Here is a 22,159-nt window from a genome sequence, read left to right as displayed (position 1 = left end):
CCTTCCTGACACTATGACACCCCCCTGTGTGCTGCTGAACTTGGGGAGCCGCTACAACGAGTCTTCAATCTCAGTCTGCGACTGGGGAGAGTGCCCGCCCTCTGGAAGACATCCTGCATCGTCCCGGTCCCCAAAAGGAACCGGCCCAATGAGCTGAATGACTTCCGACCGGTGGCACTGACGTCACATCTTATGAAGACTCTAGAGCGGCTCTTCCTCAAGCTCCTCCGACCACAGGTACAACATGCCCAGGACCCACTACAGTTCGCATACAAGGTGGATGTCGGAGTGGAGGATGCAATCCTGTACCTCCTACATAGAGCCCACTCACACCTGGACAAGGGAAAAGGCACGGTCAGGATCCTGTTTCTTGACTTTTCCAGTGCCTTTAATACCATCTGGCCCTGTGTGCTCCAGGAGAAACTAAACAGGATGCAGGTGGACCCCTGCCTGGTCGCTTGGATCTCCGACTACCTCACTGACAGACCACAGTACATCAGGCTGTATAAAAAAAGCCCAAAGCCGACTGTACTTCCTCAGGAGGCTGAGGTCTTTTAACATCTGCAGGAAGCTCCTGAGGATGTTTTACCAGTCAGTGGTTGCTGGAGTACTTTTCTATGCTGTGGTGTGCTGGGGGAGCAGCACAGCAAAGAAGGACTCATCCAGGCTGGAAAAACTGATCAGGAAGGCTGGCTCTGTGGTCGGCATGAAGCTGGACACTCTGGTGTCAGTGGCAGAGAAAAGGACACTAAAGAAACTGGACATTATGGGCATCCTCTGCACACGGCCATAAACAACCAGAGGACAGTGACAGGTTGCTTCTCCCAAAGACAAGAACCAACAGACTTAAAAACTCCTTTGTCCCACACGCCATCAGACTGTTTAACTCCTCTCTGCAGGGGAGAGGGAGGGGAGACAGGAGGACAAAGGAGGGGGGACAACTAAGCTGTAGTGCCTCTTCACTTCACTGTGCAATACTTTTTGTTAATAGTCAACGGTGCAATAGACTTCAATACTTGAAATGTGCAATTCCCTTGTATTCTTATTCCTATTTATTCTATTTATCCCTTTTGTATACTCTGTAACACGGACCCTCCGTTTGCGCAACACGGACCCTCCGTTTGCAGACCCCCCATTCATCTCACCTGAGACGCCTTTGTTCTGGGCCTGTGGAGGCCGCAAACGCCGACGCAGAGGGAGAAGATCTGGCGTTCTGGTTCGACTGAGATGCAGCACTAACAGACCACCGTTACCCAGTTTATTACTGGCTAATGTGCAGTCTCTGGAGAACAAGCTGTGCGAGCTTCGGGCACGGATCTCATTCCAGTGAGAGATGCGGGACTGCTGCGTGATCTGCCTCACAGAAACCTGGCTATCGGACAAGGTACCGGACTCCGCAGTACAACTACCGGGGTTCTCTGTGCACCGTGCGGACAGGTCACAGGAGCTTACTGGGAAAAGCAGAGGCGGTGGTGTGTGTTTCATGATCAACAACAGCTGGTGTGATTATGCGAACGTGCACCCGGTCAAATCCTTCTGCTCACCGGACCTGGAGTACCTGATGGTTAAGTGCCGGCCATTCTGGCTACCGAGGGAATTCACAGCAGTCATTATTACGGCTGTTTACATTCCCCCACAAGCCGACACTGACCGAACACTCAGGGAACTGTACAGCGCGATCAGCAGTGAGGAAACCGCACACCCAGAGGCGGCGTTTATCACGACCGGGGACTTTAATAAGGGTAACCTGAAGAAAGTCTCACCAAAACTACACCAACACATCCATTTCAACACTCGTGGAGACCGGCTTCTTGACCACTGCTACACCTCTTTCCGGGATGCGTATAAAGCCCTCCCCGCGCCCCATTCGGCCAATCAGATCACCGCTCCATCCTGCTTCTACCCGCCTACAGGCAGAAGCTGAAACAGGAAGCTCCAACCCTGAGGGCGGTGCATCGTTGGTCGGACCAATCGAGTCTACGCTGCGGGACTGTTTTGATCACGCGGACTGGGAAATGTTTCACGTGGCTGCTAAAGACATCGATGAGTACACAGACTCAGTCTGTGGATTTATCAGAAAATGCGTGGAAGATGTCGTCCCATCCAGAACAGTTAAATCCTTCCCAAATCAAAAACCCTGGATTAACGGAGATGTTCAAGACGGCGCTGGCGGCACGGAGCACCGCTTTTGCCTCCATGAACACATCGGACTACAAACATGCATTACCAACTCCGAAGGCGATCAAAGCAGCCAAACGTGAGTACAGGGACAGGGTGGAACAACAGTTTGACAACCCTCGGAGTATGTGGCAGGGACTAAACACAATCACAGACTTTAGAGGGAAAACCAGCACACAGCAGACCACGGCCTCTCTGTGTGAGGATCTCAACGTATTTCACGCTAGATTCGACACAGCGAACACCATGAGACCGGACAGTGTGCGCACCGCTGGATGACGTCAGTGCGCACACTGTGTCTGAGGAGGATGTGCGGAAGTGCTTCAGGAGAGTGAGCACGCACGCAAAGCTACTGGTCCGGACGGGATTCCCGGCCGGCGTCCTCAAGTCATGCGCTGCTCAGCTGGCTGGAGTGTTTACACACATCTTCAACCTTTCCCTCTCTCTGTCTGTAGTCCCAGCCTGCTTCAAAATGGCCACCATCGTCCCTGTACCCAAATCCTCCACCATTTCCTCATTAAACGACTGGCGACCTGTAGCCCTGACCCCCATCGTCAGCAAATGCTTCGAGAAGCTGGTCAGGGACTTCATCTGCTCTGCACTACCCGACTCACTGGACCCTCTACAGTTCGCATACCGCCACAACAGGTCCACTGACGATGCCATAGCCCTGACACTCCATGCTGCCCTGTCACACCTGGAGAAGAGAGACACGTATGTGAGAATGCTGTTTGTAGATTACAGCTCAGCATTCAATACCATCGTTCCCTTGAAGCTGGACAGGAAACTGCAGGATCTAGGACTGAGCAGCACCGTCTGCAGCTGGATCCTTAACTTCCTGTCTGACAGACGCCAAGTAGTCAGGCTGGGCAGCACCACCTCATCCCCCATCACACTGAACACTGGTGCTCCACAGGGGTGTGTACTGAGCCCTCTCCTGTACTCACTCTACACCTCACGACTGCACGGCCACTAGCAACTCCAACATCATTGTGAAGTTTGCGGACGACACTACAGTGGTGGGTCTTATCACCAACGGTGATGAGGCGGCCTACAGGGAGGAGGTCAGCGCCTGACCCACTGGTGTCAAGACAACCATCTCACCCTCAACGTCGCAAAGACAAAGGAGTTGATAGTGGACTTCCGGAGGTGCAGAGGAGTACACACCCCCATCACCATCAACGGCGCTGCTGTGGAGAGAGTGAGCAGCTTCCGCTTCCTTGGTGTACATCTGGCCGAGGATCTTACGTGGTCAGTACACATAGACAAAACAGTGAAGAAGGCGCAGCAGCGCCTCTTCTTTCTCAGGAGACTGAAAAGATTCGGCATGAGCCCCGCATCCTCAGGACCTTCTATCGCTGTGCCATTGAGAGCATCCTCACTGGATGCATCACCACCTGGTATGGCAACAGCACCGCCTACAACCGCAAAGCTCTCCAGAGAGTAGTGCGGGTGCTGCTGAACGGATAATTGAGGTGAGCTTCCCTCCTCCAGGACATCTACAGGAAGCGGTGCCTGAGGAAAGCGGGAGGATCATCAAGGACTCCAGTCACCCCAGCCATAAACTCTTCAGACTACTTCCATCAGGAAGGAGGTTCTGCAGCATCCGGTCCCGTACCAGCAGACTGAGAGACAGCTTTTTCCACCAGGCCATCAGACTGCTGAACACGTCATAGACACCTCACCCTCACTACTGGAACTTCAACATTATGCACTCCATACTGCACATTAATGCCACTGTTTTGCACATACCAACCTCTGTATATTTTATATATCTTATTTTATTGTTTACTTTATTTCATTTGTAAAACATGTATATACACACTATATACACACACACACACGTAGAAAAACATATTTAGTACACACGTTCAGTAATGTATATACCTTTATATATTGTACACATATTTATTACTTTTTAGATTAGCCATTTTTATATTTTGCTTGTTTTACGTTATTGTATTTTTGCACAACTCTGTTGCTTGAGAAGCTCGCACACAAGAATTTCACTCACATGTACTGTACCAGTGTACCTGCACATGTGACGTGACAATAAAAGTGATTTGATTTGATTTGATTTTATTTATATATGTGTATATATATAATATTCTGCTCACGTTCTGTAACTTCTGTCGGTGCTGTGCTTTTGGAAACCGAATTTCCCAGAGGAACCCACCCGAGGGATTAATAAAGTTTTATCTTATCTTATCTCTTATCTTAATTATAGTTACTAGTTACTTCTTCAAAAAAGTAACTAAGTTAGTAACTGAGTTACAAGATTCTAAAAGTAATTAATTACTTGAAAAGTAACTATTGCATTACTTTAAAAAAAAAAATGTTTAACCCTCTGGGGTCCAGGGTATAATTGGCCATTTTAACTACTTTTGATTTTCTGTCTACATTTCACCTTTAAAAACTATTTATTTGCCTTGTTTGGTATCATTCTTTTCAGCACAACCTCACGTGTCTGAATTTACAGTTATGTTTTCATTTTGACATACTGTACTAACACAATTGATCTAAAATCAGACAAAAACCATAAAATCTGAGTAGAAAAAGTTATATTTTTTACTGTAACAACCACAAACATGTTTAATGAATCATATTTCATAACTTTAAATGCAAATATAAACTGTCACTTTTAAAATCATATACACAAGCTTTGCAAACAACAAAGTTATTTGCAGCCATTTACCTTTACCCTTTTTTTAAATAACGAACTTCCCCTCTTCCTAAACAACCAAATGTCATGTTGCCATATCAGTTTTGATTGGTTGACATGGTGCATTTTCCACCAACACGAACGGGCAGTTTTTGTCTTTTGTTTTGTTTTGTTTTGCTGATAAGCAGAGAGTGCTTGCTAGCGCTGTCCTTAGACAGTAAGCGTGACAAAACTATTCAGGAAAAAGCAGCGTGTAAATTGTTTATCATGACTCTGGTTTTACGTGGCCTACCAACACAATTTAAAAACTGGTATATATCACCTTGTTGCTTTGTCATCTTAAAGTGGTCATGTGATTGGCTTACCACGACTGCTTTATTCTTCCTCAGTCAAACAGCAGCACTCATGTGATTGTTTTGCCCCCTTAGCTCCAGGTGTTGTGCCAAAAAGTGATCGTCGGGCAGAAAGTGATTGCCGTCCGCGGGAGCGCGCAGCTGCTGTAGCGTCCAGATTACTTAAAGCTACTTCCTGCAGCTGATATAAGCTGCGGTAAGCTGAACACAGCTTCAACCGTCTGTTTGTTGAAAAATAGTAACACGACTGCATTTTCTTGTTAGTAACGGTAACGGTGTTGTAACGATAGAAATAGTAATTAGTTAGATTATTCGTTACTGAAAAAAGTAACGCCGTTAGTCACGCTGTTACTTGTAATGCTGTTATTCCCATCACTGGTATTGAGCATATTTGTCCCAGCTGTGACGGCAGATGTGTGGAGGTAAGGACCCAAACACAGGCGGTGACTTTGATGAGATGAGTGAGCTTTTATTTATGAGTGCGCAGGATACAGCAGGAACGGAGAATGGAAAGCACAGAAACAAAAGGGAACCTAAATCCACAGAGGGAGCGTCTCACAGAGGTCACACAGAAAGACCATGCAGACAAACCAGCAACAAGCAGGAGAAAACACAGGGCTTATATACACAGTGGAGTAATCAGGGAATAGGAGACAGAAGGGAAACACAGCTGGGAGAAATCAGGGCTAATGAGACTAGGGAAGAAAAACTAGACACATTCACATAAGATATGGACCTTCAAAGTAAAACAGGAAGTACAACAGGTATGCACAGACACAAACTTAACACTAAGACATCAGACATGGCAACAGGGAGGAAACACAGAGACGTGGGACCAGGGCAGGCACAGTCACACAGAACAGAAGGAGCTCAAAATACAAAACTTGAGAACAAGAATGACTAGAACAGAACCAAAACTATTAACAGTAACAACCCTAAATAACAAATAATCAAGAAATACAAATGGAAAAGCTACAAAACACTGGGTCACTGACCCGGGACCATGACAGTATTGTCCCACTCCCACCGAGTGCACTACGTCCAGATGAACAGATTCAACTTTCTGGGATTTCCTTACATGAATGATTGAACACGTGTCAAGATGCCTCTTTGTAGAGTTTTGTGGTGTTTTTGCGTTGTTTGTTTTTTTGTCTCGTTGTTTTGTTCATCGATTGGTGCCATTTTTGGTTTTATTTTTAGTCTTTTGTGCCTCTTGGTGTTGTTTTTTTCCCCCTTTTTAATCATGAGCATATGAAATCTGAGTTTCTTGTTGTGCATTGATTCATTTAGTGACAGTAGGCATTATCAGTCTGGCATGTGATTGGCTGTTACTGTGTGATGTGGCATCCCGATGAAACTTGTCTTTGTGTCAATGTTAACAGTTACAGTTAATACTTTAAGCTTTGTCTTTTTCTTTGACCCTGAGTTAGATAAGTGAATGGATGGACACACACACACACACACACACACACACACACACACACACACACACACACAGACACACACACACACACACACACACACACACACACACACACACACACACACACACACACACACACACACACACACACACACACACACACACACACACACACACACACACACACACACACACACACACAGAAGACAGACAGACAGACAGAGAAACATGTTTTTAATTTGATGACTTTAGCTCACGGTTGTGTGTACATGTGTGAAATGATCACAGCAGCTTTCGTGTACGAGGATCACTTTGACATTCATACATTTTGATTATATTATAAACAAATATAATAAGATTATAATTATAGAAACAACCATATTGTACAACATAATCATTGTTAATAAATGACTGAATTTAAGCTTTGCTTACATGTTAAAGAAGTGGGATAGATATTAGTGGGTGCTGTTATTATTGGTGGAAGTAGGTGTGGTTACATCCATATGTTCAGGTAAAAAGTTTACTGACACTTTTAATTTGATCTTTTACGATTTAAACGTTATTAATTTCAGAGCTGATTTGAACAGTGTTGTTGTTAGTTTAGTCTAATGTTAGTGTAATGTTAGTATTAGCATTTAACTTTGTATCACTAAAGAAACTACAGTATAAGTACTGGAGCATTTAACTGCATGCTGTTAGTTTCAAAATGAAAGATAAAACCGAAAGATTGAAATATTTGACATGAATGATACAAAAGTCTAAATTAGTAAAAATGTGTGCACAGCTTGTCAGACTTCGGCTGATGGACCAAAGCTTCTTTTAGTCTCAAGTTGTTTTATTTTCTCTTGTTCAGTTAAAACCTGTGTAAAAATATTTCAGGTCAATATCATCTCAACATGTAACACAGACAGTAAACAAGTAAACAGGTGCTTTACACATGCTGTACCTGGCTTAGGGCAAGGTGATGCGGCTCATGCAGGTGACGATGTGGCGTGCCACCTGGTGAAGGAACTCCTGAAGTCGAAGCTGAACGGCCAAGTTTACCCGCAGACTTTGGTTCTGCAGATACAGATGCAGATCGTCAGTAAACTCAAAGAGACATCACCTCGGTGCACATATGTTTGCGTAGATTTTCAGTCCTCCAGGGGTTCTTACCCTTTTTTACCTTGGGGCCCAACCTTTCCACTACACAGTGGCCCGAGGTTAGGGTTATTACTAACACTGTACTGAATAAATTGATGTTGCTTTTGGCTTGATTTATACTTAATAACTACATCCAATCTACTTCATTTTAACGACTAAAGCCTTGTCAAATAAAGTTTCAAGTTTCTTCATTTATATAGCACTTTTAAAAACAACAGTTGTTGACCAAAGTACTGTACAATTCCACAGTCAAAGCAGAAGACATACCAAATAAAATAGAATCATGGAAAGAGCAATAGAAACAGACTCATCTTGCTCTAAAAGCCAGAGAGTAAAAGTAGGTTTTTAGATGGGTTTTGAAAGTCTCCAGTGTTGGAGAGGTCCTGATATGCAAGGGCAATGAGTTCTATAATTTAGGAGCAGTCACAGCAAATGCCCGGTCTCCTCTGTGTTCTAACCTCGACCTTGGGACAACCAAAAGCATTTGGTCCGCAGACCTCAAGGATCTTTTGAGTTTTTGAGTTGCTATTTTGTCTCCACGAGTCCTGCGTTTGGATCCTCATTTCTGCCTGCCTGCACGCAGAGCCCTGACAGCCCCAGCTGTGACATATAATCTGTGAGTGAATCTGAAAGTTGTTTCAGCAGTAAACCATTTTTCATTGGCAGAACCAGAAGTTACTCTTTATGTTTGAGACAAATGTACAAACAGTCACAGCAGGTAACTCCCCTTTACCTGAGACACCTGAGCCTGCCTCTGAGACACGATCAGATCCAGTCTGGGTGGGGGAAAGGATCACTCTCTGAGTCTGTTTCGGGCTTTGGTCTTGGTTCTGGCCACGATGGAAAATCCTGATTCACACAGATGTGTAGTTGTGAATGGGAGGAGTTTCACAGCTCTCAGTGCCAGACATGGGTCCTCCTTTGAGACAGCACCCAGAAGAAGCCCACGTACAGTTTGCCCCACTGCAACTTTAAAGTGCTGTCGGTGGAAACTTCCAGAAGCTGGGATTCCAGATGTGAGGGCAAAGGAACATTTTCAGTGGGACCCACAGGAAATGGGTCCAAAATCCACACGTGTCCTTCTCAGAGGTCCTCAGGGTCATCAAATGTCTGTGTCAGTTGTGAAAGGTGCTGACAGACAGAGTCACGGACCTTCACCTGAGGGAGTTTTCGAGATGTGAGACAAAAAGTGGAAAGTGTCCATCGTCGTCTCCTGGGCCCTCTTAGTCTACAAAGCAAGTTTCCTCTTGAAAGCTTCAACTTTCAAGAGGAAACTTCAACTCCTCAAGCGCTTGAGGACCATTCCTGTCCGATCTCACCTCACTGTGGTAGAGAGCTGGTCATGATCTGCTTCCATGTCCTCACAAGGTCGTCAAAACATCTGGAGTTCACAGCATTATTTTTAATGAAGCTGATGGTTTCACACTTACATCCATCACCTCGTGGAAATCTGGTAACATCTTTTTTGCTGCAAAGCTTTCATGGTGTCCATTTAGCTTCTGGTACACGATAAAGAACATGATGCTGTGATGCCTGCCAGCCATTGAAGCTGCATGATCACTGCACACCCCAACACCGTTCTGTCCAGGTCGATCTCAGTGAAGTAGTTGTCTTTTCTTTCAAAAGTCATTTTATTAGACTACATATGTTAGACAACATATCAGTGCAACATATAATACAAAGTACTTCAGAATTTTCACATTCTGTTCCCTCCCCGACCATTAAAAAACAAATAACTGGCAGTGACTAAAGCAAACATAAAGCAAACAAATAGACCAAAAAAAAACAAACAAAACTGGGAAGGGGGAGAAGCCGTGGGTTACTCAGAAACAATAGTCGTGGGTTTTCAAAGAAATCCAGAAAGGGGACCACAGTTTATAAAATGTGTGTTTTGACCCACAAACTGTATATCTGTTTTTTTCTAAATCCATACAGGACATTATATCTTTTACCCATTGCACATGCAAGGGCGGAGAAGAGTATTTTCACTTTAGTAAAATAGCTCGTCTGGCCAGCAGTAATGAAAGGTTTAGTGCTCTGAGTCTGGAATTGGGCAGCTTCAGGTCTGCACCAAACATAGCACAGAGTGGCTCTGGTTTAATTTGAGGACTTCAGACATCATTTGGAAAACAGAGTTCCAAAGGTTGGACAACGAAGGACAGGACCAGTACATATGAAGTAATGTACAAGGAGCACCCCCACACCTTCTACTGGTTGGGTCCACCTCTGGTATATACACACCAGCTTAGCGCTGGATCAATGCCCCGATGAACTATCCTAGATTGAATGAGTGTGTGTCGAGTGCACATCGATATATTGTAAACTTGGCCGAGGACAGAGCCCCACAGTTCATCTTCGATAAGAAAGTTAAGGTCTTGTTCCCATTTAGATTTGAAGGCAGCTACTGAAGGACATTGTAAGTGGGAGATTAGATTGTACAAGGCTGATATTGGAGGTTGGACTGACCATTACGACATCATCTACCGGATTGTCTGGAGGTTTTTAGGGGAATTGTGCTGTCATAGTCTGCACGTAGTGTCTGACATGTAAAAAATGAAAAAACTGAGCAGTAGCTATGACACATTAAGTGGATATTTGAGGAAAACTTGCAAATGTCCTTATACATCCAAGTCAGCAAAAGATTTTAGACCCTTTCTGTGCCAGACGTGAAAAGCACTATCTGTCATTGAAGGAACAAATAGGTGGTTTGCTGCAATTGGGCTTTGAAGTGAGACAGCCTGGAGGCCAAGACTCTTCCTAAACTGCGACCAGATTCTAAGAGACTGCTGGACTTCTCTATGATTGCTAGGTAAAGGCAGGGCCAGAGGGAGCGATGAGTCCAAAGTTCTGGGTAGAGAAATTTTCCTCCTTGAATTAGACTACATGGTGACCCAAACTGGTGATTCCGGGTGAAAGTGGTACTGTCTCCAATACAACATACACCAAAATAGTCAGAGTAGCGACAGTTAGTTACTACTTATGCTGTGGGACTAGCGTAAAGCAGTTTAATCCAGGAGCCCATCCCAAACCTTTCTAATGTAAAAAACAAATACTCCCACTCCACCCTATCAAATGCTTTTTCTGCATCCATAGCAATAAAGCATTCAGGCACAACTTGGTTAGGAGTATAGATAATATTAAAAAGTTGTCGTATGTTAAAGAAGGAATGCTGATTTTTAATAAAGCCAGCTTGGTCGGGACAAATTATAGCAATTTTTTCCAGCCTGTGCACCAGTAGCTTAGACAGAATTTTAACATCCTTGTTTAACAGAGATATAGGCCTATAAGAAGCACAGTCAGTCAGGTCCTTGTCCTTGTAACACTGTTATACAGGCCTGGTAACATGATGAAGGAAGTCCCCAAAGTCAAGCAATTCTGTGAAAACTTGGCAAAGGAAGGGAGCCAAATTGTCCGAGAATTTTTTATAAAAGTCTGTAGAAAATCCATCAGGGCCTGGAGATTTCCCAGATTGCATGGACGCTATTGCCACCTGAATTTCCTGTTTTGTAATGGGAGCTTCCAGAATTCGTCTGAGTTGTGGAGGAAATGAAGGATATGGATGGTCTCAAAGAAGTCATGCAAATCTTTACATCTACTGTAGATTCTGGACGTATATAATTTAGAGTAAAATGAAGAGAAAATATCATTAATCGCCTTCTGATCTGTAGTCATCACTCCATTGTCCATCCTTACTCCTGTTATGATTTGTTGAGCCCTCATACTGCGCAGTTGATTAGTCAAAAGCTTACCAGTCTTTCCACCATGTTCGTAAAATTCACTCTTGTTACTAATCAGACATCTTTCCACTTGCTGAGTTGAAAGTAAGGTGAGTTTGGCTTGTAAGCTCAGGCGTTCTTTGTATAGCGCCAGTCATGATGATTGACCGTACTGCCTGTCGATGCTCATAATCTGGTCTGAAATAAGCCTCTGCTCCCACTGTGCACACTGTGATTGAGATGCTGCCACTGAAATGATTTCTCCTCTCAGGAACACCTTTAAAGCCTCCCATACCATCCTGTTTGCTATACCAGGACTTCCATTCTCACTAAGAAAAGTTTTAATTTTAGAAGAAATATTAAAGACATATTGTTTATCTGTGAGCAACAATGGATCCAACCTGCAGAGCTTTGTCACAAAGTCACAGCCCAAAAACAACAACAAAAAGACATGAGAACCAACCCCACCCGAGAAATAAAGTACAATAACATGCCACAATCTAAAGGAAACTAAAACAATATCAACCACCAATATTACCCCAGCAGGTTGCATTGAACAGTAACCGCCTAAGCCCCTGCTCTCTTCCCATACTAGCTAAGTACTCCCCTGTACCACTACCACGTACGCTTTGTACCTTCACCATTAAACATTAACCCCTAAAGTTAAAGCAGGGCCCATATTTAAAGGAGAAGAAGAAGAGAAACAAAACAAAACAAAACAAAACAAAACAAAACAAAACAAAACAAAAGCAACCAAACAAAATACGAGTTTTCCTTTAAATGAACAGAAAAGAACACAATACTATATTAACAGCACGGCTGTACAGTATCAGTCAGATTGAGGGTGCCGAGCAGGCCAGTCCGACCCATTATACTGGTGATTTAAGCTGACTGCACTGACCGGCTACAACATCCACCTCAGGATGGAGAGCGTTGGTTTCCCTCAATGGATTAAATGAAGCGGGTAGCCTCATCAACTGACTCCAATCGCCGGTTATTTCTATCTGGAAGAGTAATCCGAAGTCTGGCGGGGAAGAAAAGGGAAGGTTGGAGGCCTCTCCTATACAACTCGGCCATAACATCCTTACACTGGGCTTGCTGATTTTCGACGTTAGCGTTGTAGTCCTCATAGAACTGGAGCTTGTGTCCGCAGTACTCAGTTGGCCGTGGACCCAGATCCACTGATTCCAGCAAACCCACCAGACGAATGTTCGGCCCTCTGCTTCTGCTCTCCAGGTCAGAAAGTTTAGTTTTGAAAAGTTTGTTCTCCCCCTCTCTCCCCCTTTACATTTAGCTTCAAGCACTACTAAGCACTGAACAACATCCTTCACATTTGTTTTGAAGCTCAACAATACGTAGTTCTTGGTTTACAACTTCCGCTTGTATTTTGTCCAGCTTACCATTAATTACATCAAGATGTAGGCTTAAAATCCGCAGCTATGGCTGTTCTGTGCTGTTCAAGCAAGGCGACAAGCGCCGGGTTCAGGTCAGCACCAGCATCCTCTGCTAGGCCAGCACTAACACCACTCTCAGCAGCAGTTTTCTTCTCAGTTTGTCTTCTTGCCTTGGACATCTTTCCAGTGTCACACTTATTAAAGGCCCGAAAACATACGTGTCTAATTGCAAAGTGAGGATTAGGAAGTAAAATTTAAAAAGTTAAGCAGGTGCTCATAGCTGACACACCTTACTCCACTGCCAGAAAACGGAAGTCCCTGTGAAGTAGGTGTCAATGCAGTGGAAACCCTCCTGAGTCATGGCTCGTGTTGGTAGCTCTCCACAAAACAGCATGTCTTCATGCAAACTGCTGTCCCAGCAATAAAGCACAAAAACCAGCAGCAATGCACCATTCATGACCAGTGTTGTTCAAGTTACTTGAAAAATGTAATTAGTTACTTATCACTGATTACTTCTCCAAAAAACTAATCCTGTTACATTACTGATTACTTAATTTCAAATGTAATTTGTAACTTGTTACTTAGTTACTTTTTAAAAACATGATACACAACCTGAATACATAATAAAGCAACAGACCTTTCAGCCCAATTCTATTTTTTCTCCATAATCCATCATATAAAACTGAATCAAATGAAAAAGTCTCTTGTTAAAAATGCTTCATTAGTTTTAATCTTTTAACTTTATGCACATTGCATCAAGCAAAATTAAATTATATGCAGCACTTGAAGAAATGTGTTGCTGTATATTCCAGCATATAAAATAAAATCACGTTTTGTGTTTACACTCTTTCAAATAGATGCAAGTAAAACACAGCAAAAATAAATAAAATCAAAGATTCAGCAGCACTGAGTCCTGTCACTCTTAAATCTGTTGTCATCTGTTTAGCAGGAGTGGGGCGGGTGGAGGTTTGCCCACAGTGGTCATGTCAGTGGGGGGATCCAGGGGTTTGTCTGTGAATGTCACATTCCCGTGGCAGCATGCTCGCTGCTCGCTCAGATTTGAAGTTTAATTTTTCGCTGTAGAAAGAAGTTTTCTTTCCACCAGAGTGAACAGCTGACACTAATGTTTCTGTTACTCAGCTAATTGATTCACAAGTATAACCTTGTGTGTGTGTGTGTGTGTGTGTGTGTGTGTGTGTGTGTGTGTGTCTGGCGTTAGAGCATTGATGTTGTAAATAGATTTGTAAAGTTGCATTTATGGGCCTTTTTCACTCTGTATATATTGTTCACTGCAGCAGCCTGGTACACGTGAAAAGCCATTTCTGTTGATTCAGTTTTCTCCTGTTTTTCATTTAAAACATTAGGGATTGTCTTTTAGTTGGATTTCCTTTGTATAGGAAAGCATCGGGACCTTTAGGGAGTTTTGTTTATTATTTTGGCATTGCTCACTGCTCATGCAAATAAATAGCTGCTTAGCACTTTAAAAGGTACTCTGTTTGGTTCTTTCTTGGGTGGTGTGTGAGTCGGGGCCAATTTCTTGTTGCACGCCTTGACTTACAACATAACAAGATGCTTTTAAAACCCTTTAGACGCTCCTGTCTCCTACTATCTTGTACATAAGCTGATCTGGAGCACGTTAGGTTGCAGCATATACACAGGTAAAAAGTGAACTATATTCGTAGTACGGAAAACACTGGGTTAACCCTGAGGTTACCTCGATAACATGAAATCTTGCATTGTACCCACAGCCTGATAAGAGAAATGTGGAAATCAGATCAGAGGAAATAGGTTGAACAGGTACTCTGGGTTTGTGTTCTGTGTGTCCAGCAGTGTGAAACAGACTCAGCAGATCAGAATCAAGTAGAACAATGTTTAGAGACTTTCTGCATCACCACATGAACTAATGCACATTCATTCTGAACTGCGGGAACTTTACAGCTGGGCTTCATTCACTACTTTCAGGAACAAGCTGCACATACAAAATCTATCACACTGAAATTATGCTGCATATAAAAATATCAGAGAAAACACGGTCCATCAGCTGACTGTACTTGGCTTGAAGTTTCTGTAAATGGCAGCATAAAGTGGGAGTCCTACAACTGTAAAAGACATCTCTCTCTCTCTCTCTCTCAAGAAACACTGACACAAATTTCAGCAGACCTTTCTCTTCTCTTCATAGTTAAACTCCTTAAACATGAAGTCATTGTTGTTGCTTTCTGACTCACCTCCTCCTCCCGTCAGCATCATGGTGGGACTGACAGATGACCTCCCCATCCTGCTGGAAACCGGACTCGACTGTCCATCTCTGTCTTTACTGTCATGTCTGGACTTGCCATCTCCTACAGAGGCACAACAACATTAACTCAGTAAGTCCTGAAGAGTCAGTCAAAGTAAACTTTATTGTCATCTCTGCTATATACAGTACAGTATATAGAGAGACGAGATGACGATGCTCCAGTTCATTCAGTGCAAAAGAACAACATTAAATATAGGACGAGTAAGAAATAAATGCACTTTAAGACTAAGGTAAGGGGAGTAAATATACACTTTGCAGTCATTTGTTCCACTGTGAGATAAAGACCCTCAACGAAGACTGTGATGAGACTAACATGTGTGGACACAGAACTCATCCCTGTGATAAGATTTAAAGATCTGATGTAAAGTCATTAGGGCGTGTTGGAAAGGATCAGTGGTGTTTGTCTACAGCAGCAAAAGAAGCTGCAGAGGAAATAAAGAAACACTCAGCTCCTGTGACATCAGACCTTGACCCAATAAAGCTATTATCAAACCAAACCATGCAGCTTATCAATTTGCACTCCACTTCTTCTTATATACAATATACTATATAATATATTCCACCCCTGCCTAAAGACAGTCATATTTATTCTGCCAATGAACATTCAGATAGTCGGTGTGAAAGACAAGTGCATCTGACCTGCTCTTTCGTTTCTGGCATGTAGTCTGTTTTATCTCAGGAAATAATCTAATGTGATCTTTTTGTTGTCCATGTTAAGACGTGCTTTCACCAAAGCAAACCCATGTCCACCCTTACAAAGGAGTCGAGTGTCAGAGCACTTGGAATCTCTGAGCACCACTGTTAGATTTGTATTGTTGATTGTCATTTATGCTTAGAAATATCTACTCATATATGCTTAGAGTTTTATAATCAATGTCATGTTGGTAGAGGTTTGATCCTTAGTAGTCTGTGGAGACTCTGTGTGCCTCCCAGAGCACTCTGGCATGCACACACAACTTAAGCTCAGGAGAGAGGTTATATCTGCTCTTACTGATTTATGGTATAGGAGGACACCTACTCTGTATCTGGTTAAGTATAAGAGCCTTTTGTTTAGATGGACCACTAGACTCCTGGCACCAGCTTTGGGGAGTCTTCACAGGTTCACATCTTGACCACACACACACACACACACACACACACACACACACACACACACACACACACACACACACACACACCATACAGACTGGTACCTTTGTTCATGTGTATGCCTGTGTATGTATTAATGAACCAATGTATATTCATGTAACCTCAATAAAAGAACAGTGTTATGGGGGAGCGGATGAGAGCAACTGGGGTCAAGCGAAGAAACGGCGTTTGTCCAGTTGGTCTCCCTCGTATATGAGAATCATAAAGAGCTCTGCTTGGTGTTCAATGCTTTTTGCTGTGTAACTGAATTGTCTTGAACGTTCCAGCGAATAGGTTTATGCTACAAACCTATCAACCACATTTCAAATGTCCCAGATGTGTAAGTTAAAGTGGGCCGTAGCAACTGCAGGTGCAGTGTCCGTGGTGCTTCAGCATCTGGATAGCGGTATAGAAGAGGAGCAAGCATAAAGAGAGCAACGTTTTTTTTAACTGTCAGGTAATTTCATATGCAATGTTTTTATTAGTTTAACAAATATCAGCAAACTGTCAACCCAAATGCAGGACTCATAGGCGGGGAGGGATGAACTCAAAACGGCAGCTTTATTGCTGGAAAAACACATAGGTACTAAACTAAACACAAGGAGCCATAAACAAGAAACTCAAATCAAAAACCAGAGACACGAGGGAGCTACACTGGGAACACAGGGAACTAGGCGCACGGAGGAAACACACAGTGTGAGAGGATGGCGCGACAACGAATGAGGTGAGCACAGACAATAAATACACGGGGCGAACAGGGAACAGCTGGGAGACACTGGTGAGGGCAAGTACACACGTGACAAAACGGGGAGGACACAGAGACAGACTGGAGGGTGAGTGAGAGAGAGGGAGAGAGAGAGAGCACAGAGGGGCACGAGAGGAAGCACAGACATGACAGGATGAGGGAAACACGGAGCGTAAGGAGTTGACACAAGGCACCTGAACTCACATAACTGTACAAACTTAAACACACAGAGGAAGACACAGGGGTCAGCTATACAGAGGGAAATTATTAAACCATCAGGGAACCAAACCGGGACCACAAGAAACTAGTCCCTGTAGAAATAAACTATAGACTAACAAAGAGAACTTAATAGAAAATTCACAACACAAAACAACAAAAATCACAGGAACTTAAAACACTAGGTCAGAAAACCCAGAACCCTGACACAAACACACAAACTGTGTGTGTGCAGTCTTTGCAGTGGGTTGCTAGCTAAAGATACAGCTGCTGCATTTCCAGGGAGAGAAAAGAATGAAAGCTAACTTCACTCAGAAATGGTAGTAAAGCTAAGTACTTTTCAGCTGCATTAGATGAACTGCAATTTAAAAATTAAATGTAATTGTCTTGATGCTCAATTATCCAAGTGAGGAACTCCCATAGAGTTGAATCTGTTCATCTGGACGTTTCAGTGGGAGAAACATTTCATCATAATCAGGTGACTTCTTCAGTCTCAGCTGACTGCAGGTTCCACCCTTATAAACAGGACATTTGTATAATGACTGAAACCAGCACCACTAGCTGAACAATGTGTCAAGGCTCTGTGTGCGGCCAGGCGGAGATGAGGATCCAGTTGCAGGACTCTGAGATGGAATGTAAATGAAAACTTCAGCTTTTATTGCTGGCACCAATACAAAAACAGAAACCAAACCAAGAAACCAAACAGGAACACAGAGGCAGGATCTGAGGGTATGACGCGACACCGAGCACGGGAAAACACAGGGCTAATATACACAGGGACATAATCAGGGAATGGAAAACAGGAGGGAGACACAGCTGGGAGAAACTGGACTAACGAGACAGGGGATCAGTAAAACAGAACACACTCACATGAGACACAGACTTTCACAATAAAACAGGAAACAAGAAACCACTAAACAAAGACGCAGACTGAGAGGCAGACAGAATATAACACATGGAACTTGAACTATGCAAAACATGAGACACAACCAAGGAGCAAATCCTAAAACATGAATAATCAGAAACCTATAATTCTCATAATGGTCAACAATGTAAAAGAATCAAAATACAATCCAAAATACAAAATTAAACCAAGACACGAGAAACTCAAAATACTGGGTCAAAACTGACCCAGAACCGTGACACAATGGGCTGGGAGGTCTGTTCTGCCTTGAGTTTAGAGCCCCCTACTGGGCCTTGTAAATTGTTGTTAATGTGACAAAGGAGTTTGCAAAGAAAAGTGTCTGGACTTCTTTAAGTTCCTTGAAGACGTTTCACCTCTCATCCGAGAAGCAAAGGACCCCCTGGTGATCCTCTAATCACATGAGCCAATCACCGCTTTCACACCTTGGCTCATGTGATTAGAGGATCACCAGGGGGTCCTTTGTCCCTCCTTGGGGGGATACTCCCACTGGGTTTAAATCTGGGACTCTCGGCCATTTGACCTTAGAACTGAAGAAGCTTCTCGGATGAGAGGTGAAACGTCTTCAAGCAACTTAAAGAAGTCCAGATGCTTTTCTTTGCAAACTCCTTTGACTACGATGACCTGGATGACTGAGAACCTTCACAGACATCTTGTTAATGTGACATGCACTTTGACCCAGAACAGGAAGTCAGCCATGTTAATTGGGGTAACCAGGTTCACATATGTTGAAGGGTTCCTGTAGTTATCCGCTGCAATCCTCTTTCTTGTTTATGCCTTCAAAAGCATTGTCTTTTCACTGTGATGCAATGGTGTATAGCAGTGCAACGTAAAATAAAGCACCTAGACAAACAAAAAAGAAGAAAAAGTAAAACATTTTATGTTCATTGTTTCTGTTCTTACTGTCCTTGTTTAATGAAAGTGAAATGAGATCAGTATATTTATTTAAACAAAAAAGGGACACAGAATTATATATTTGTTTCCGTTAAACAAGGGTTAAGTTTCTCCGAGTGTTGATGAGCTCTGATGAGAGCTTATTGTTTTATTCCACTCCTCTCGTGTCAGCCAATCGGTGAAGCTCTAGGCAGCTCTTGTCCCTCCTTAGTACCAGCTCCCAAGTTTTCAGTCTCTTGCTTCTCCAGCCGAACAGAGCAGGCGGGCTAAAACTTTGTTATTGGTAAGCTGGAAAAATTAATTAAAATACCATTTAAACTGATATTGTTCAGTGGTTGTTCATTGCACTTTTTGTCATAGAGGACAGAATGAAAATGGAGAGTTTACCAAGCTGTGGCGTTACGTAAATGCTGAGCATCCACTCGATGGCGGTAAGCTAAATGTGGCTAATTAGACACGTGATGTGCGGAGTGTGGGTACAGTTGTTGGGTGTCTCTGAAACGCACTGTTGTTATGCTAGTTATATCGTTAACCAAGTCATTAACCTGGGAAAAGCTGTAAATGTTTAAAGCAGCCGAAAATAAGTTTATGAGAGATAATTGTAAGCAGACTTTATGCTGCTTCCTGCTTATTTTTTGATGTCAATCGGTTATTTTACAATGCTCAGTATTGAATACTTGGAGGTAATTTTTAGTGTATTTCCACTTGTACTAGTAGGCCTATGGTACAAGCGGGATTAAGCACATCTATTTTAATACTCCTATTTGTGGACTGAGTCCTTGTGTTTACATGTTATTGAAACTGATTATTTGCACTTTGTTCAGTTTCTGATAAGCATTTGCATATTATTCCATTTCTTAAAAGGGAATGATCCACTTATTTATTTGTGATTATATATATGCAGTGAGTCTGTGAAAGTTCTCAGTCATCCAGGTCATCATAGTCAAAGGAGTTTGCAAAGAAAAGCGTCTGGACTTCTTTGAGTTGCAGTGAGTTTATATTTGATGGATGTAATGAATGTTTACCATGAAAAGTGAATTATATGGTGACTATAATTCCTAAATGTTTGAAGCCTTGTAGATAATCTTTAATCTTACTGCAGGTTACAGCTGTGAATTTTGAACATTGATTCTTTGAACTTTGATATTTTAACGTTGTACAACATGACTGAACTGATGATGACTGAGTTGATTGCTGATCTGAATAGTAGTTGCTGCAGTGTGACACTAGTTTAATTTGTGAGAGTTATTCTTAAATTTTTCGTGACATATATTTGACCATTGTTTATAGGTCAGGTTTTTATATGGGTCAATTCTAAAGATCAGGTCAGCGGTTCCAGATCCCAGTGTATTCCAGTGCAGCTCAGAAGCAAGAAAAGCAACATGGGTCAGACACCAAACACTTTGTGGAACATGAGTTTTATGTGGATGATGGTCTAGTCTCTTTATCAGCTGAAGAGGGAGCCATTTCCCTGATTAAGAGAACAGAAGCCTCTCTTTCAGAGTCCAATATAAGGCTTCATAAGATAGTATCAAACAGCATGAATGTGCTGAGAGCATTTCCAGCAGAAGACCATGCAAAAGAACTCAAGGATCTTGACCTAGGAGCAGAAACTATTCCTACACAGCGCAGTCTTGGGTTGAGCTGGGAAGTGGCTACAGATACATTCACTTTTCAAGCATCGACCAACCATCAACCTTTCACATGGCGTGGGGTTTTATCCACAGTAAATAGCCTCTTCGATCCTCTTGTGTTTGTAGGTCCTATCACCATTCAAGGAAAGTTCCTACTAAGAGAACTATCCACTTCAGTAAGCGACTGGGATGAGTCACTCCCACTAGAGAAATACAGTCAATGGGAAGCATGGAGGGACTCACTACAAGATCTCCAACAGCTGCATATCCCTTGAGCTTACACGGTCAACTCTTCTTCAAAGGCCAAGAAAAAGGAAATCTGTATCTTCTCAGATGCTTCAACCAAAGCCATCGGTGTTGTAGCATACCTCAAAACAACAACCAATGAAGGACAGATAAACATTGGCTTTGTTCTAGGGAAGGCCAAACTGGCACCATTAAGTGAGCACACCATACCCAGATTAGAACTGTGTGCCAGTGCTAGCGGTGGAAACTTATTGTCCAGGAGATGGACTTGGAGCTTGATGCAGTCACCTTCTATTGTGATAGTAAAGTGGTGCTTGGATGTATCTACAGTATAATGAGTCGAATTGCTTTTATGTGTATGTTCACAACCGAGTTCAACAAATTTGATGATTGACACAGCCGGAACAGTGGCGATGTCATGATCCGGAGTCTGTGGACTCTGTGTTTATGCTTAAGTTGATTAATATTCTGTGGTTTTGTTTATTTTGGGTTGTTTGTGTTTATCCCTAGTGTTTTGTGTACTCTGTGCTCTCCTGTTCCACATTTCAAGTTCCTGTGTTCTGTCTCCCAAGTCTGTGTTAAGTTTGCGTGTTTAGAGTTTTGTCGGTGTGCTTCTTGTTTTATTTTGAAGGTCCGTTTCTCTCGTCAGTGTTCCTAGTTTCGCTTCCCCTTGTCTGGTTATGTCCAATTAATCCCAGCCGTGTCTCCCTCCTGTCTCCCGTTCCCTGATTGCCCTGTGTGTACTTAAGCCCTGTGTTTTCTCTTGTGCGTTGCTGGTTCATCTGTGTTCTTTCCCTGCCTCATTCTGTAATCTCCCTGCGTCTCCTTGCATCCCTGTTTCAGGCTTCAGATTGGTGTTTTGTTAGTTTCTCCCAGTATAGGTTCCTTAGCTTCTGTTTCTTGCCTGCTACGTTTTTGTTTGTTTCACTTACCGGTTTAAGAAAGTTCACCTGCATCTGACGGTGCCTGCATTTTGGGTCCTACTTTCAACCTCCAGTACAAACTCACAACCATAGACCCAGCAGCACTTAACCCTTCTGAGGAGCTTCGTGATGACATTATTTACAATGTGGAGATACTTCTTAACCTGTGGCTGGATCATTCAGGGGAGGAGTGTGGATATGCTCGACAGAGTGTGGAGGCCCGGTTACAGCGATTGATTTACGGCCTTCCGTGGCTACTGGGATCGCTTTCCCCGATTGCTCAGGA

General features: G+C 43.1%; 1 protein-coding gene across 1 annotated transcript in view; it reads right to left on the bottom strand.

Moving 5' to 3' along the window:
• LOC116318190 (neuronal tyrosine-phosphorylated phosphoinositide-3-kinase adapter 2) overlaps window positions 1-22,159 on the bottom strand; it is a 97,700-nt gene that overhangs the window by 4,765 nt on the left and 70,776 nt on the right. The window contains 2 exon segments of the mRNA XM_039622296.1: window positions 7,563-7,675; window positions 15,095-15,208. Of these exon segments, the coding sequence (XP_039478230.1) occupies window positions 7,563-7,675; window positions 15,095-15,208 (227 nt within the window).

Source organism: Oreochromis aureus, linkage group 14 (assembly GCF_013358895.1).
Source record: "Oreochromis aureus strain Israel breed Guangdong linkage group 14, ZZ_aureus, whole genome shotgun sequence".
NCBI classification, from domain to species: domain Eukaryota; kingdom Metazoa; phylum Chordata; class Actinopteri; order Cichliformes; family Cichlidae; genus Oreochromis; species Oreochromis aureus.
This window is presented reverse-complemented; position numbering and strand designations above follow the sequence as displayed.